At 54.6% G+C, this 16,825-nt stretch overlaps 4 protein-coding genes across 4 annotated transcripts; 1 reads left to right on the forward strand and 3 right to left on the reverse strand.

The window, feature by feature from the left end:
* Positions 1-149: 149 nt before the first annotated feature.
* On the reverse strand, positions 150-2,033 carry J7T54_006177 (uncharacterized protein; the record flags this gene model as incomplete). Its single annotated transcript, XM_051504642.1, has 1 exon — positions 150-2,033. One exon carries the CDS (start codon positions 2,031-2,033, stop codon positions 150-152), a length of 1,884 nt encoding a protein of 627 aa, XP_051366694.1.
* A 5,509-nt stretch (positions 2,034-7,542) lies between these two features.
* On the reverse strand, positions 7,543-8,942 carry J7T54_006178 (Maintenance of ploidy protein-like protein; the record flags this gene model as incomplete). Its single annotated transcript, XM_051504653.1, has 4 exons — positions 7,543-8,092; positions 8,155-8,266; positions 8,329-8,690; positions 8,920-8,942. 4 exons carry the CDS (start codon positions 8,940-8,942, stop codon positions 7,543-7,545), a joined length of 1,047 nt encoding a protein of 348 aa, XP_051366695.1.
* Positions 8,943-9,538: 596 nt separating this feature from the next.
* Positions 9,539-10,808, forward strand: J7T54_006179 (RNA polymerase-associated protein-like protein; the record flags this gene model as incomplete). Its single annotated transcript, XM_051504664.1, has 2 exons — positions 9,539-9,802; positions 9,858-10,808. 2 exons carry the CDS (start codon positions 9,539-9,541, stop codon positions 10,806-10,808), a joined length of 1,215 nt encoding a protein of 404 aa, XP_051366696.1.
* Positions 10,809-11,687: 879 nt separating this feature from the next.
* J7T54_006180 (Peptidase s41 family protein) lies at positions 11,688-13,585 on the reverse strand (the record flags this gene model as incomplete). The annotated part of the gene is made up of 3 exons (XM_051504675.1): positions 11,688-13,220; positions 13,271-13,405; positions 13,457-13,585. The coding sequence occupies 3 exons, from the start codon at positions 13,583-13,585 to the stop codon at positions 11,688-11,690; spliced, it is 1,797 nt and encodes a 598-aa protein (XP_051366697.1).
* Between the last annotated feature and the right edge of the window lie 3,240 nt (positions 13,586-16,825).

A 16,825-nucleotide genomic window follows, 5' to 3' on the forward strand; every position in this document is an offset into this window, starting at 1 on the left:
TGGTGGTTTGCGCACACGTGTGGACCGCGAAAAGGCAGTCGTTCAGAAGCGTGTCGTATCGTATTGTCGAAAAGAGAGAGAAAACAGATAGGAAAAACATTAGAAAAAAAGGTTCTCAGCCGTTGACTGGTTTCGTAAAGTTCGTTTGTTCATGATATCTCCTGAGCAATAGGGTAGTGATGCTGATGCTGTTGCTGTTGGCCATCGTGTCGCTGACGCGACCCGGAGTTGCTGGCGACAACATATCTCGCAAAGTCCTGGACAACCTTGCGAGGAATCTGCTCCCAAAGCAGCGAGCGTGAGTACACGTCGGCTACAGCGTCCTTGGGCGCGTCACTGAGATCGACGGCGGCAAGAGCATCAGTCATGGCGTCAGCAAGGCTGCGGCGCGGCCGATGCTCCAAGCCACTGTTGTCAATGTAATCGTCGTCCTGCGCGTTGGCGTACTGAAGAGTGGACAAGGAAAAGATCTGCTCGTTGGTCTGCTCGACGGTCGGTTGCACGAGGTTGTCCAGCATGGACGGCGACACGGTATCGGCGCCCACCTCGGGGACGGGCATGCCAGAGAGAGGATCGTTCCAGGTGCCAGAAGCCTGAGGAGCAGCAGGGACCGCCTCGACGGTCTGCGTGCTGACGCCAGCATCCTTGAAGACATTGTCGAGCAGGTTAGCAGAAGCAGAGCGCACAGCGTCGGAGACGGGAGGGATAGCGGGGGCTGATTGCCTGGACAGAACGAAAGCGCCGACAAGGAAGAGCATGAAGAAGAAGTTGCCGTGTTGCGCAGTGCCCTTGTCGGACGTGACGACATTGTTGGCTGGGCGAGACTTGGGTGCCTCGGGCTTGACTTGGGGTTGCGATGGGTAGTTGTCCCCAAACGAGTTCACGTCATCCCACCCATGGACAAAGTCGTTCATGTGATCGAAGCCGCCGGTGGAAGGCTCGGGGATGGTCGATGTTGGAGGATCCCCCTCGATACGATGGACGTGCTCTGTAAGTACGGCAATCTTCTTCCTCAACTCTCCAGTCTCCAAGGTGTGCGCTGCGATGAGGTTGTCACGCTCCGCGGAGAGCTGGGCGATGTACTCGGTCGCATCCTGCTTCTCCTTCCACATGTATTCAACCTGCAAACGGAGCTTGCGGATCTCGTCATCTTGCTCGGTGACGTAGTCGGTCAGGTGCTTCCTGTCGTCCTCGAGTTGCGCCGTGTGGGCCTTCTTGCGGTTTCGCGAGTCGAGAGCGGCTTGACGGTTGCGGAGGAGGCGCTTGAGGTGGCGGTAGTACTTCTTGGTGTCGGGGTCCTTCTCGTTGTCGATGATGCCGTCAATGTTGTCCGTGGTGAAGTTGTCAGGGATGTCGACGCGCGCATTCTTTTTGCGGATGCCTCCGCTGGATGCCTGGACAGGCTTCATGGGAGGTGCCTTCTTGGGTCGGCCCGCACCTGACGAGCGAGACTGCGGGAGCACTTGGCCCGGTGTTCCGGAGGCGGCAGGGGCGATGTTGGGTCTTTGCTGGTTCTCCTGGCCTGCGAACACGTTGCCGTGAGGGTTGAATGCGATCGCGCCGTTCACGAATGGAAAGCCGTTATTGTCGAGCATGAACTGACCGGCTGGGAGCATCCAGGGATTCGACGCATCAAAGTCCGCGGCGTCGTTCTCGTCAATCGACATCAAGCCCTCTGCAAACTGTTGTTGTTGCTGCTGGGTGAAGAACGGGTTGTTGGAAGGCTGAGATTGCATGTCCACGGCAGACCAGTCATCTGCTTTGGAGGCAGGCGAGAACAGAGGCGTCCCAGAGACGCCAAAGTTGTCTGAAAGAGCCTCCCCCATTTGGGGCGAGTGTTCTAGCCCAGAGTCCATAGCGCTGCTGTCAGCAGCTGCCTGCTCAACATCGCCATCGTAGTAGCTGCGCGGCAACTTGGTGTCTACAGACAGTCGTGTGCTGTGAAAGGCCAATTGTTGCTGTTGAGACTGTCTTGAGTGATGGCTTTGCTGCGACAGTTGCTGCTGCATGGTGGGTGCATATGAGGTGGCCATGGCACGCGGTGAGCTGTGAACCAGGAAGTCAAAGTGCTTCAAGTGTCTAAAGCCGGTATTATGTTAGTCCGCCGGACGATGGACGATTGATGTGTGATGAAGCACGTAGGCAAGTGATATCTCTGAGAGCAGTGGATGTCGGAGCACCCACGAGGAACAGCAGGGGACGATGTGGTGATATACAGTCGCCCAAGAGTCTGTGAATCCTCATTGCTTGTTCAGTGCTGAGCAACACACGTGCGCTTCTCCGTGCAGCAGTCCCGAGCGCAAAGATGCAGTGGGTTGAAGTGAAGGTTGTAAGAGAAAGCTGGTTCTCAACTTACACAGCAGACGCGGACTCTTGATGCACAAGAGGTGTGTCGCTTAGATGACAGTACCTAGCGGAGAAGTACGGAAAGAGAGGCAGGCTACTCGCACAGGACGTAAGGCGAGCGCAAAGCAAGGTCGTAAGTCGTCGTTCAAAGTCGTTGGTTTCGTAGTCAACAAAAGAGACCGTTCAAATATTCGTCAAGGACAAAGAGGGGCGGGGGCAATGAAGACAAAGAGGTGATAAGTAACAAAGGCTGACGGCACGAACAACGGGGAACGAGACGAAAGCAAGAGAGAGCGTGCGGTGGTGATGGTGATCTGGCTGCGAGAAAAGCAGACAGAATCTCATACGAACTCGCACGGAGGGTGGTTTGTTGGGTGGTTATCTTTGGTGATAGAGGCGAGGCGGTAAGGCGAGGAGGTGGGCGAGGACGGTTAATGTAGGTGGCCGCGGCAGGGCTGCTCTCGCAGTCCAGTCTCCAGGTCTCTCCTCTAGACCCCATCGGGGACAAGCGGTGCAGCCTGGGCGGGTACCGCAGATACTGCTGGCCAAGGGTACATGGAGTACGCTGGTCTCCAGTCCGTCCGCCTCCCATTATGCGGTCAGTGGGCTCTGCTCAGGTATCTCCGAGTCTCTGACTCAATCTGTCTCCGTCTATCGCACCGGCCCGGTACGTAACTTGTTAGTGCTGCGCATAGATCGACTGTCAAATCCTGTCCGTAGACAACTTTTTTATGTTTTTTGTGGAAGATGGATCTTGTGCTTGGCCTGGGAGGCGCGTGCAGTCTACAGAGGTCGACAGGTAAACCATCAGGAACAGGTGCACAGCTGCTCCCTTCACCAGGTCGGGCGCCAATCCGGCGTCATCGTCATCTCATTATCCTCCTCTCAGGCTCTTGGAGGCCATTTCAGCCGGCCTCCAGTCTGGTCTGAGAGAAGTACGTAGTGATGGTGTGGGCGAGGCACGGCTGTCACTCTCCAGCAATGAGCTTAGCAGCAGGGACGATGAATGACACGGCATCGAGGCCGACCCGGCGGAGATCTGGGACAGCAGCCCATCATCGGTCGCACAGTCGACCCATTCCAGGATTTCCCTGAATAGTAGTAGCAGCCACACGCACCCTCCTGCTCGCAGTTTGCAACAGAGGACCAGAGGCACATGCGCACCTTGGCTAGCCCCCATTTGGATACATCGTCCCCCATGTGGTGCGCGGGTGGAGAATCAGGGCTCGTCATGCCCGATCTCTCGTATGAGCAGTGCTGCAACGACGCATCCCGCGTGGCTTTGCAAGTCCAGTCCATTTTCGTTTCCTCTGGACCAGTCACTCTCTCCATCAGTTGACCGCTTTTGGGGGTCCAGCTCCTGGCCGTATGGTCGGCTTGTTAGGCGCTGTATCAGATGCCTCCACCCCGGCTTAGCATCCCTATGGCTGTCGCCATCAATGTGCCAGTCCAGTCCACTGGCGTGTGCTTTGAGTCGAGAACCGTGGGAGCGCGAAACCCCACGTCCACAGGCAGCGAATTAGGGACGGTCGATGGGAGGTCTGCGTGACTGAAGTGCGATTAAACACGGATTGGCTGCCAATTTGGGCAGCCAGAGGACGAATGGGACGTCTGTCTGTTCAGTGTGCAGACTCCAGACTCCAGCGGCAGACCCTCCCGAGAGGGCCGGTCAAGACTGGGAAGTACAGCAGGGACGAAACGGAAGACTGAACGGGAGTTGGGTTGGGCACAAACGGCCCATCCATCATCGTCCGTCTGTGCCCAACGCTATTGCTGACTATCCGTACCTACCGTACCTTACCTTTCGATTAGCTTGAGGTAGAGCTACCGTAACAGAGGCTTTCGGAAATGGAGGACCGTACTAGGAGAGGCCCGTCGCGGGCCAGCCCGTGCGTGTCTTCCGACTACAGTAAATACCTTATAATTACTACAAGTACCGTACCCAAGTGCGTACTTGTACGTACAGTCACGAATGTATTTACAGGCACTACCCCATAGTTGACATGTAATATCTGCCGACAGCGAGCGCCGAGAAGTGACTGGAGGCCAGTGATGAAGAACGCGTGCCACTTTGTCGTCGTACAAGAGCCATCATTGCTTGTCACAGGAGCACTGGGCAGGCAGCTAGGCCACCATGTGGTCGCTCATGCTGGGACTGGAGCCGAGGGCACAGGGACCGTCTCCAGTGAGCGAGTTTGCGTGCAAGGAACCAGATACAGATGTCTCCAGTCTCCATCCACTGAGTCCAGTCGCAATGGCAGGTGCAGGTGCATGTGAGGCAGGACGGCGGATGGATGCAGCGGGAAGGGACCGCAGTGCTAGCGTCCAAGTATTCATCAGTGGTGTTGATGGCGGAAAGGCACGAGAATGTGTATCAGGCTACCTTACTGATTAGCGCATGCAAGCCCTTCGCACCTGATCTATTATGGAGGCCCCTCTTGAGAAGAGGGTCTCACAATGTTATTAATCCGTCTCACTGTCTCACATCAAACCACCTTTCAAGTTAACGACTGCTACTATTAGTGCCAATTAAGGTGCGACGGCAGCTTCTCCCCCTCAGACCTCTTCGACATGGCCACCGCCTGACCAATCCCTTCCCAACCTCAATGTCGTGATCCCTTTTCCCTCGGCGTTCAGAGCATCGCCCTTCGAAGTTTGACCCTCCGGTCCCTGTCGCCAGCAGGTCACTCGCTCCCTTCGAAGTAATACGCAGTACGCACCCCGAGGTAATACTCGCCCAACAACAACGCAAACAATGAGAGCCTGTTCACCAGGCCCAGTTCTCCTGCGCGTGCACGCGCGCTCCCAGGCCAAGAATGCGTCACCCAACCATAACGTCAGAGAGTCTCAGCCCTTCTCCACTGTGCTCAGAGGTCGCATAACGGCCGGCCGGCCACCCTCAGAAGTGTCGGTGTGTTTCGCCTTGGCTCTCTGTAATCGGCTTGAATCGATGTCTGCTCGCCCATTCAATCGTCGTCGAGTGCGGATACAGTAGTCGTGACGCGTTTCCTGCGCCTTTTCACGTTGGGCACCGATGCAACCTCCTGTTCAAGCTCGGCGGCCCTGTCGGCTCGACTACTCAACTCCGTCCCCGAGCCCGAGGCTGCGCTCTATGAGCCTCATCATCCTTCCTATCAGTGGCTCGATGGATAGTACAACATTGGCTTTGGCTGGGTGACCCTCGGGTGACGCTCACCATTGTGGGAGCTCAACAAGGCAGGGTTTTGCCCTTGAACTTGGCCCAATCAATATCCCAGGGCGATTTGTGGCACGTCATGGCTTCAAGACACTCAACAACCGCTAGATGGCTTTGATCTCACCCAGCAACAACACGCGCACAGTGGCAGAAACTAAGAAAATCCGGGCTCTAGCACTGAACGAGGATCCATATGCTGTTTCTAGAGGGCCCAGCCTCCTGACTTCTCTGGAAAACTCGATCCGTACTGGTCGGGATCAGAATTGCGGTCAACAGCTATCATCCACTTTACTGGGACCCTGATCTTGGATTGGCCGCGCAAAACAAGTGACGATCCGCGAGCAATCAAAACAATCGCGGGGAGAAAATATTTCAAGCCGGCGCCGTGTTTTGAACCATGCATTGACAAGTGTCATGCTGTCCCATGCGAGCGGGCAGGCTGCGTTCGGCGGTGGGTCTCGAGGTGACAAACACGCAGGAGAACATCGACACATCTTGTTAGCCAGGTGCTAAGGCTGACTCACAGGGCAACCATATTGCGATATCGCCTTCAACCTGCTGGATGGCTGGTTCCAGCTCGACGCGGTGAGGTCGTTGTCATGGCAGTGACAGCCAGAGTACGCTTGATTTCTTGACCGCCAGATACCAAAAAGGTGAGCTACACCCGTGGCACAAATATAGCGGATGACATTCTTTCTACTTGATTCCAGCTGTAGAGGCACGTCATGTTTGTACTTCAGACAGGATAGGGGGTCCCGTCTGCGAGGTCTCAAACGGCGACTACCTATGCCAGTGGTCATCCTCCAACGGGATGACCCTCTCGATCTTCGGTTTCTGTGCCACAAGGAGATTAAACTGCCGATGCAATGATGGCGCCACGCCTTTTCCACGTAATATCGTCAGCGCTCGTCGTCACAGCTCCGACGTCGAAGTTGAAACCTCGATATCGAAAGGCTGTCAGCGTTCTACTGGAGCACACGCTGGGCATGGTAATTTGACTCGCGCATGCTTTCTCAATGTCACTCACTTGACAACTTTCGGCCTCGGCCCGGTTCGGGGTTGCACGACATCAGTTCCCGTCGAGCTTCATCTATCTAGAACAGCCGTCGTATGTGAACGCCGATTGCGACACTTTGTCGCAAGCCTGGCCGTTCAGAAGCATTGCCATCATCAGGGTGCCATGCTCCTCTTAAATGATGTTCAAGTCTTTACACTTAGTAAGGAAGCAAGTCCTGACCCTCGCCCGCAAGAGATAGAAGTTCAAGTGATATCACACGGGACACTATTACCCCAATCATCACCACAAGTAGCAAGCTGTAGCATCGTAGTGCGGGCGCCATGTGGTGCCGCCCGCTCGCTTCTAAAGGCTACAGCTAGGTAGCACCCGGCAATTCGATGGACCTTCACTGATGCCGGGCTGCTGTGGAACAATTGCACCCGTATGTTCATGCATGACTGCATAGATGATACATGGCTGCGTAGAACGACGAATGCGGGTTTCCCCTTATCGTAGCTGACGAGGAGCACAGCCGTGCAGATTTCACCTCCAAACGGAGTCTGGCGGATTTTCCTTTCGGAGGGCAGGATGGGCGTCGGCTCCAGGCGCTTCGTTGTTGAGTACAAGGCCAGCGGTATAGCGGCTGTCAGGGGAAGACTACCCCACGGGCATCACCTTGTTGATGGTAATGCTGCCTCTTACCTGGAAAGCTATATTGTCATGGTCATGATATACCACCGTACACAAATGGCGACGAGGACCGTCCAGCGCCTTGGAGCACTCTCTCCGGAATCTGGAAATTTTTCGCCGTGCATCAATCTGCGACTGGATTGTATCCTGTTGATATGAACATGACCTATGGACCTTTGAGTCTATCCCCTGAATCATACCCCAAGCACCTTACGACTCCCTTTGTTTGACTATGTGAATCGAATGGAAATCACGCAGCCCCAAATATGGTACCTTTACATACAGCTTTTCACAGGGAACTCTGGCTACTCCCTCACTGTGTTGGGAATCCAGCCATCTCAAGCAGACGCTGGCCGGCCTTGATGTTGGCATACTCGTAAGCCTTGGACTCGGGTGGGAACGTCCCGTTGGCCGCCCACAGGTCGATCAGTGGCTGCATCGGTTCAAGCTCCGCCGGCTTGAGCATGTCGAGCGCCGTGGCCGTGAGTACAAAGTGCGAGAAGCAACTGTTCAGCTGCTTCTCCAGGTTCAGGTGGTAGAAGGGCTCCGCGAAATGCGCCCAGTACAGGTGTGCGTAGACCCGGAACATTTGCCGGAAGATCATCTGGCAGACGTCCATGAACTTCTCGGGGAAGCCTGAACGCTTGCCGGGCCACTCGGGCTCGCCGGGATTGGAGAGCTGAGACAGGGGTGTGGTGGTGATGGACGGGTTGTGGGCGTACGAGATTCCAGAGGGATCCGTGGGGAACATCTTGTCGTCGTCAATCTTGCCCGAGATCCAGCGCTGCATGAGCGTCATGTATTCATACGCTGGGAGCTCGACAGGCTCGCGGCGGCTGTTGAGCCACGTGAAGGAGTGGTTGCTACATTGCCGTGGTGAGTTGATGTGGTTGAGATGGACGGGGAGAAACGGGTTACAACTTACGACCCGGCAGACATGCGAGGGCATGTTGTCTGGTTGCAGATGGTGCTGCCGTCCTCTTCCTTCTCGTGGAGAACTCGGACAAAGTTCCACAGCAGACGGTAATGATCCACGACTAGGCAAGTTAGACTTGGTGTTGCTCAGACCATTGGTAGCATGTGTTCGATCCTCACTCACCTTGATGTGCGATCCATTCGCCAGGTTCCACCGTCTTGGGCCGCGCGCTCAACGTCATGAAATTGCCTTTGACAATGTGCTTGGCGTACTGGGGGTTCAACCATATGGGTAGCGGTCTGGGAAGGTGGTAAGAGGCGATAATCTCATCTCCAGACATGTTGCTTGTGTCCTCCACGCCAATGCTCTGGGCCAACGACGGTGAGTTGGGAAGCGGTGATAGCTTGGGCGCAAGGCTTGTGGAAGATTGGCTGGCTTGTGAGAGCGTTTCTGGAGAGTTGATCTGGCCCGCAGTTGAGGAAGCGGTTGGGCTCTTTGACTGCGATGGTGGCTTGGCCGAGCCTCCACCTCTGAAGCGAGCGTTGCTGTACGTTTTGTCAGTCGTTGCACCGGCTGATACTTGAGTAGCAGGCATGGTGGGTGATGGGTTTGGCATCTCCGCCCTCAGACGTGTTCCACTATCATAGTCTTGGTACAGACGTCGGTCTGGCCATCCTTGGCGGTATGATCACATGCGTCCCCATGATCGCCACTCTGCTGTCCCAGCATCCACGTGTAGGCTCCGAGGAGGTTAGTGATGTGATGAATACTCACATCCCGGAAAAGAGGTTCGACATGGTATCGGTTCAACCCTGAAAGACCTGGCAGAGAGGGGCAACGCGAATAGCCTCGTGAGGGCCGTGCTTTCGATCTATCGTTGAGCGTGCAGAACCAATCGTATTCCTTCAAAGCGAGGAGTGCTAGGGATGTAGTCGCAAAGTTGATGAGTGAGAGAGAGCAAACAGAAGTGAGTGAGCGGCCACTGGAGTCTGGAAGATCAGAGACGTATGCGCGCGGGTGGCCCCTCCTCTCTTTGGCAGCAACCCCCTGTGGCTCGCACGCGACGTCTCAGCGTCAGTCCAGTCCCCTGAACGGACAGCGTCTGTTGAATGGCGGTGGTTTCAGGACGTCCAGAAGCTCTCGATCACGCTAGTCATTTGGGGAAGTCTTTCGACCAATTAATTGCCTGCTTCCTGTGGCTAGTGAGCGCCGCGCGCGCCACATTTCAGCCTTTGGCCTCTTGTCGCGAAAGCGCGCCATCAAAGTTGCATCGCTCTCACAGCCAACCTCATCCAGAACTCGCAGCAGCCTTCATTGGAATTTCAATTCTAGGCAACGCATTGCCTCTAATTCTTCTCAGCATACGCGTCAACTTCCGTTCGAAACTAACAAAATGTCCGATTCCGACGAGCCCATTGATCCCATTGACGAGGGCGGCGATGATCTTTTTGGCGATGATTCCGATGCTGGCGACGCGGCACCTTCGCCGGCCAAGCAACAAGTTCTAAACGATGACGACCTTGCCTCTGACCCAGATGAAGATGCGCGACCAAGACAGCGTGGCTATTCACCAGAACAAGGCCAGGAGATGCGCGATGCGATCGTCTTGGATGTCACCACATATCGCCACCCCATACCGAAGCCGAGTGATGGAATCGTTGGTTTTCTCTACGCATCCTGGTCTCTTGAGAGCGCCACTGACCCGTCTCCAGCTTCGGACAATGAAGGTACCCGAGTTTATATCCTTCCAGCCCGAACAGTACAACTCGGAAACCTTTGAGCCCACAGAAGCCGACATTGCCAATGCCAAATCGGAACGGCCACAATACGACGTCCGCTTTCGAAGGGACGAGGCTTCAGGCAAACTCGTTAGCAACACCAATATTCTTCGCTGGAGCGACGGCTCGGTTACCATCTCGGTAGGGGGTGAGCAGTACGAGATTTACAGGAAGCCACTCGCTCCAGCGCCAGGGCAGCCATACAATGCGAAGCAGGATGCGCACCACTACGCTGCAGCTGCGGAGCTCAGCAGCAACCTATTGATGACGGTGGGCCACATCACGGAGCAGTACAGCGTCCGACCCAACAAGTCCATTGGTGATGAAGCTATGGCGTTGCTTACGAAGCGCTTGGCCGCCGAGAAGGGAGGAACTGCGGCCGATATGATCATCCGACAGACCGAAGACCCCGAACTGGCCAAGCGCAAGGCTGAGCAGCTGGAAAAGGAAAGGAACAAGGCACTCCGGAAACAAGAGAATGCGAACGCGAAACAGGAGTTCGGGTTGGGCCGCTCCGGCCGTGGCGGTCTGTCCATTGGTGCTCTCGAGGGCGCTGGCGGCGGCAGGAAGAGGGGTGCCCCTGGCGCGAAGCCCAAACGCCGTCGGCCTGAATATGACTCGGATGACGATCTGCCCCAAGGTGTAGGACGCCAGGAGAAGTATGATTTGGAAGATGGCTTCCTGGTCGACAGCGACGAGGAGGAGGAGGGTTACGACGATGGTGATGACATCTTGGACGATGTAGAGGAGAAGCCTAGAAAACGGCACAGGACGGAGGAGGCATCTGAGGCAGAGGAAGACGCCTCGGGCGACGAGATTGAGCCCGCGCCCGAGGCAGCATCACGGAGCAGGCGTCGGAATGTTGTTGACAGCGACGATGAATAAGATGGTTGGGATCTGGGTACATTTCTTGGCGTTTGAATCGTCCTCACGGAGCATCTGGTCAATGGTAGCTTTTAATAGTAGTGTACACTGGATAATCGTGTTGCTTGAGGTTGAGTCTCTTTAGGTGGGATATGCTCGGTGCTATCATACACAATGTGAGCTGAGCAACATGCCTGCTATTTGAGAGTCATCCTTTTCCAACGTTCTGTTCACAGGTGATGTATCTTGCTCAAGCGATACCCATGGCAATACGCAAAGGCTTCTTGGGGAGAAGCACTAACCGTCACGAACGGCAGAAATTGGGCACCCATTGATCTCAACTCTATCATAAAATTCAACGAAGTCCTCTTTAGCCCAGAATGATATAAACCAAGTCAGATTGTTCTCCGATGAGTGACAAACCCATGCTAAAGGTAACTATGTAGTATACTGGTACAGGGTAGCCAGAAGATGCCTGGACTCGGTCACGGGACCATGTTGGACCCACCTGCAAACCTCCGAGTCGAAGTCAACTTCTGTGCAGCGATCCCGAAAGAATTTCTTCCTCTTCAACAACGCAACACGGTCTCAGCAATGACGCCTTTCAGCGCATTGCACGCCTGGCAATTCGATCCACACGACGCTAGGCTAAAGGCTCGAACGTTGCTAGACCGAACTCATAGCCGCTCGTTTGAGGGAGGCCGTACTCACTTCTCAGTGACGGCTTCCTATGGTTTTATCGTGGCTACATGCACTCACCCTACGAAACAATGCCAAATCGACCACGTGACGTGATGCCCATGTATACTGCTACACCTGTTTTGATTGACACTACCAAATCTACCTGCTAATGATGCTGTGTAGCGCGCCTCATGGTCTCCTTCGCGTTCCTCAACCAAACTAGGCCCTGGGAGGCAGAACGGTGGGCACTGGGCCACGGGTGGTCGTCCTGGGCAGCTCGGGCACGGGCTCGGTAGGGAGGCAAGCGCAAGCGCTGCTGACTCTGGCGATGGGCTCGTTGCCCCTGTTCTCAGGGCAGGCCTTGGCGGCGTAGTCTGGCAGGAGGCCCTCGTCCGTGCGGAGGCGCTGGGTGAAGTTGCCGCAAAACTCCATGGACTCCTCGAGGCGCCCGTCAATGTGGCTGGCGCGCATGGCGCGGAGGCAGTTGTCGGCGTTGCACTTGGGAGCCTTGGGGCACTCCTTGCTCGAGAGCTTCACGATGAAGGAGCCACGCTCAATCGTGTGGACGAGGATGAAGCCGGACTTGAAGTAAGCGTAAGAGGACCACGAGCCCAGGAAGGCGACGGTGCCGCCACCCTCAAACTCGTCGTCCTCGGGGTGGATGTCGAAGAAGCCGACCTCGCAAACGCTGTCGCCAGTGGGGTCCTCGGTGACACTGGTAATGTCGTACACGTTGAGGCCGTTGCCGTAGTTGGACTGGTACAGCAGACCGTCAACGACGTACTGGTTGTGGTCAATGGAGCGAGTCTTGCCAGCGAACGAGCCAGTCCAGACAGGGTTCTCCAGGTCGCGGATGTCAATGATGTGGGTAGTGGGCAGACCCTGGCTAAGGGACTCGGGACCCTCACGGGCATCACGCTCGTCGAACTCGTCGTCGAGGAAGAGGTACTCTTGCCACTTCTCGCTGTTGACGACACCCTGGTGGGAATACTCGACACCGGGGTACTCGATTCGAGAGATGATGTTGGTGGTATTGCCCTTCTTGTCGGTCACATCGTAGATGGTGACAGAGTCTTCGTTGTAGCCGTAGCAGATGTCACGGCCGTAGTAGCGCTCGTCAGGCCCACGGTACACGAGACACTCGGCGTCGTGGACGTAGCCGTCGCCGGCGGCACAGCCAGGGGAGTGCACGTTGGCGGGGTCGTCAATGTCGAGGAAGATCAGACCACCACGGCAGGGGAGGTCGTCACGGACACGAATGGTCTCGTTGCCGCCAACAGAGCCAACAGCAATGGCATAGTTGAGCTCCTGGTTGACGACAACGTTGTGGGTGCGGCCGACGGGTAGGTAGTCCCAGAAGGGAACGGGCTCACCGGTGGCGTCCTCCTTGTCAAGACCCCAGTGGCCGTCAAGGTCCTCCTGGGTGAAGGTCTTGGGGCTGGCAGGGTCGAGATCAAGGACCTTCTTGAAGTCGAAGAGCTGGATACCGTGCTTGATGGCCTCGGAGCCAATGACGACCATGTCGCCAACGACACGGATCTCGCGCCAGTTGGAGCCGATGCTGTCGTACTGGGGGAGTCGGCCCAGGTAGACAAACTTGCCTTCCTTGCTGATCTCAGCGAATGCGGTGCCATCGTACTGGCCAATGGCAACAAACTCGCGCCCGTCAGCAGAGGTCCAACCCCAGGAGGATGATCCGCGGCTAGCTGAGCTGCCGAGCTCGGCGTGGGACAGGAAGTGGTAAAGATCGACCTGGGACGAGTCAGCGCATTTGAAAATGCTCATGTGGCGTTCAGACCTACATTGCTGCATCGGAAGGTGTTGCTGGGATCCCCGGGGATAGCCTCAGCAAAGCCATTGACACAGGGTGTGTAGCCAAGTTCGGGATACCGCGACGAGTCCATGAGACCAGCAGCCTCCTCCTCGGCCCATTGCGACTGCAACCGTCAATAAGAAGCACCGGGATGGGGTCAAATGGCCCTAGTTACCATCTTGATGTCCATAATCTTGTGGTGGACACGACCAGAGGCATAGTCCTCCTTTGAACCAGCACCGGCGGCGCTGCCCATGCCCACCAGGGCAGAGCCAACGAGGCTCACGGATGACAGACGGACCATGTTGACTTTGACGTTGCACCACAGCTCAAGGTCGCAGGAGCATATGTTGATGCAAAGGGGACCAACACATCGGGCCACAGCCTCGAGGTAGAGCTTGTTTTATATACACGTCCTTCCAGTATGTAAGTGCGACCTACGCAATCCTGCTGTTTTGTCTCGACCTTCCGCATCTAGGCGCCGTTCCCTCTCGGCATCTGCAGCTGTGCAAGTTATTACTTGCTTCAAAAGACTCTAGAACACGTCCCGTTGGGCCTTGGTCTTAGGAAGCTGGCGAAGCCGTGTCCATGGCGCCCACAATGGTCGAACGGCATTGGACCGGCAGCGAATGGCGAGATAGACTCAAGACTCCAGCTGGTGGAAGCGGAGATCTGCAAGGCTTGGCAATTCTGGGGTCAGCATGAGCTTGCAGAATTGGAAAGATTCCATTTGCTAGCCTCGGAGAGCTTGGTTGGTTTCCCCCTCGCACAGCCAACCACCTTCCTGAACCAGAAGGTGGTTAATTGCTTGGTTGTGATAAACTTGCATAAAAGGTGTGCCTTATTTCAACCACGGCTGGCTTCGGCGAGGGGTACCTTGGAGAATCTCACTGTTAATCAAGGTAATTGAGGGGACAGATGAGCAGGTCGTCCATGCTCTACGTACAGGCGGACATGAGTGATGAGTACTCCGTACGGATATTGGGGGCAGTTGCTTACAAGTGCCCAGCTGTGTCGTATGGGCTTTGTGTATCCGAGTGTCCTTCGCCTCGTATTTCATGAGGTATTGCTATTTTTATCAAGGCATAGTCGATGACATGGAGGAAGAAAACAGCGTCATGGTAGTCGAGCAGTTACCAAGTTGCCCTCCTCACATTACGCATTGCGGATTCTTCCCTATGGGCTGGACATATCGATCGAGAAGCTCACGCCAGTGCATTGGGAACTTTGTGCCCTGTCCTCGCGAAACCGCCGAGTTGCGTCTGACAATGGGAGAATGCGGTTCGACCAAACCTGCAAGTAACAATGGTATAGTATCCGTCGATTTTGAGAAACTCCAGGCTGCCAAGTATATCATAGAGTCGACACAAGAATATTTGGCAATGTCTGGCATGAGTTTATTCCTCCAGCTTCTTTCACCCTTCAGAGACCGCTTCGATTGCCGCATGCCTCTTGCTTCGATTATTGATCGAAAAAATGCCCACTCCGAATGCTAGGCAGTCGTCTTGTAGGATGAGTGGCAGAGTACGAGTTTGGTCTTTCCGACCGTCATCAGAAGGGATCCACGTGTAGAAGCTAACGAAAGGGAGCAGTGACCAAGACCGCGTGTGATGTTGTCTCGGGACGCCACGGTCAGCGTTGATCAAGAAAAGTGATTGATAGTATTCATATGCGGATTTAGTTTGCTTTGATAGTCTCGGAATACATAAACACAGACTAGTTTCATGATGTCTTTACCTAGGTTTTGATTTCAAGCAGATGCGCATACGACGACTAGGGAAGCCACGCATAATCACATTTAAATGAGATTTGGAGGACAAGTAGAAGTGCAGCCTGTTCACTTCAGAACTCACTGTATGTTACTCGATGAAGTATAATGACGTGTGTTCGGGGGGTGGGAGGCCATTCATCAACATTAGCTAACACATATGTTGGTTTGATGTCCGGCTCACGATTAGCAACGGAAAAGAATCTGGTCTTAAAAGTATATACGTGCAATCAATGTAACAACGAAGTAAATGTGCCTCCAATTTGCGTGGGTTGTTATTGTAGATGGTCTATGTATCGTAACGGCCCAGGGAGCCTGGCATTCATTCATGAGGACATGAAGCTTCAAACTATATGCACTTGGGCAGCCCACGGTCGTCAGCACACTTCACGATAGACGCGGTAAAGGCTGTGACGATGAGATGGAAATGCATGGCGTCAGAGTATTGATTAGCAACTGAATGGCCAAAATGCTTTTGCGAGAGCCTCCCCCTTATTTAATGTTCTTTTGCGAAAGTGCGAACTCAATTAGGGGCCAATCTTGAACTGTCACAATGACCGTTTTGTAAGTGGCTTGCTTCTTCATCTTCTTCATATTTATGATACTGGCTCATTATTGACAACATGGGGCCTATGGCTGGCATGTAGGCTCGATAATCAACCGTAGTGCGTATGAAATCGAAAGGAGCACAACTACTGCTCTGATGCTCGTGGGCCAACGTCACTGCCGCTGTGGAACACCCCATTTTGAAGGAGCAAAATTAAAATTGTCTAACATGGACTCCGATTGCTGATCTCTTTTTGGGCTTTGGTCGGCAGATAGAAGCCATCTTTGCCAGAGGCCGGGGCGAGCTCTTGCTTCTGGTCAATCGGATTCTTTGGTCAAGCCTAAACTTCTGACACATCGCTGAGGCGAGCCACCCCCAAAGATCCAGCCATCTTTGAGATTCTTCTGTGGCGCATACTTCAATTGACCACCGAACGAGATTCCTTCAGCGAGAGCAACCAAACGTGAGGCGGAATTTGAGGCGTCGAGGCATCTATAAGTTGTGGGCAAACGATATTGTCCACCATGTTCTCACTGCAGGTTTGATATCTGGGCAAATGTACAACCAGTTCGGCACTCGCAGCCTGCAGGGCCGGGGCGGGCGTGTGATCAGCTACGTAAGTCGGTATTCATGAATCCTTTGTCTCGACATTCTCATGGTCAACCCTGCACTGACTGACACTGAGGACAATCACCAAAGGTTTGACACTTCACGAGGGGCCATTTTGCGTACAGTTGGCTCACAAGTCCCACTGCTACGTATAATCCTCCTGAATCTAACCGTTCTACCATCTCAAGTTCTCGGCTTCGATCTCTTCCAATTTTCGTCAGGCGATCCCCACACATGATACTGCAGTGCACGGGAATGACAGTTCGGCAAGTGGAACCCTGCATCAGCTGGGCCAAACCCCACTAAAACCACCAACGACAAGACCGACGACTGCCGAAAACGGCAGCTTAGCGCTGCCGCTTGAAATCCAGCCTGAAGCAGCAGATTGGCAATCAAAGGAAGAACTTGGTGAGTTTCAACAAACATTAGAGAATTATCAAGTTCACGGAGAATATGCCCAGAGGAGGAGAAATCGTCGAACTACTGTGCAAGAGATTGGGCTCTCCTTAACGTAGCCTCCATCCCAACACCAGTGCCGAACGCCAGGTATCCACTCCTTAAAGCAGCAACGTCCCTGGTCCCTCCTTCCGCGTAACCTGCCACGCGCCAGAACGGTGACA

The sequence above is a fragment of the Emericellopsis cladophorae genome (assembly GCF_022114955.1).
Source record: "Emericellopsis cladophorae strain MUM 19.33 chromosome Unknown NODE_1_length_1489480_cov_119_871856, whole genome shotgun sequence".
In the NCBI taxonomy this organism is placed as follows: domain Eukaryota; kingdom Fungi; phylum Ascomycota; class Sordariomycetes; order Hypocreales; family Bionectriaceae; genus Emericellopsis; species Emericellopsis cladophorae.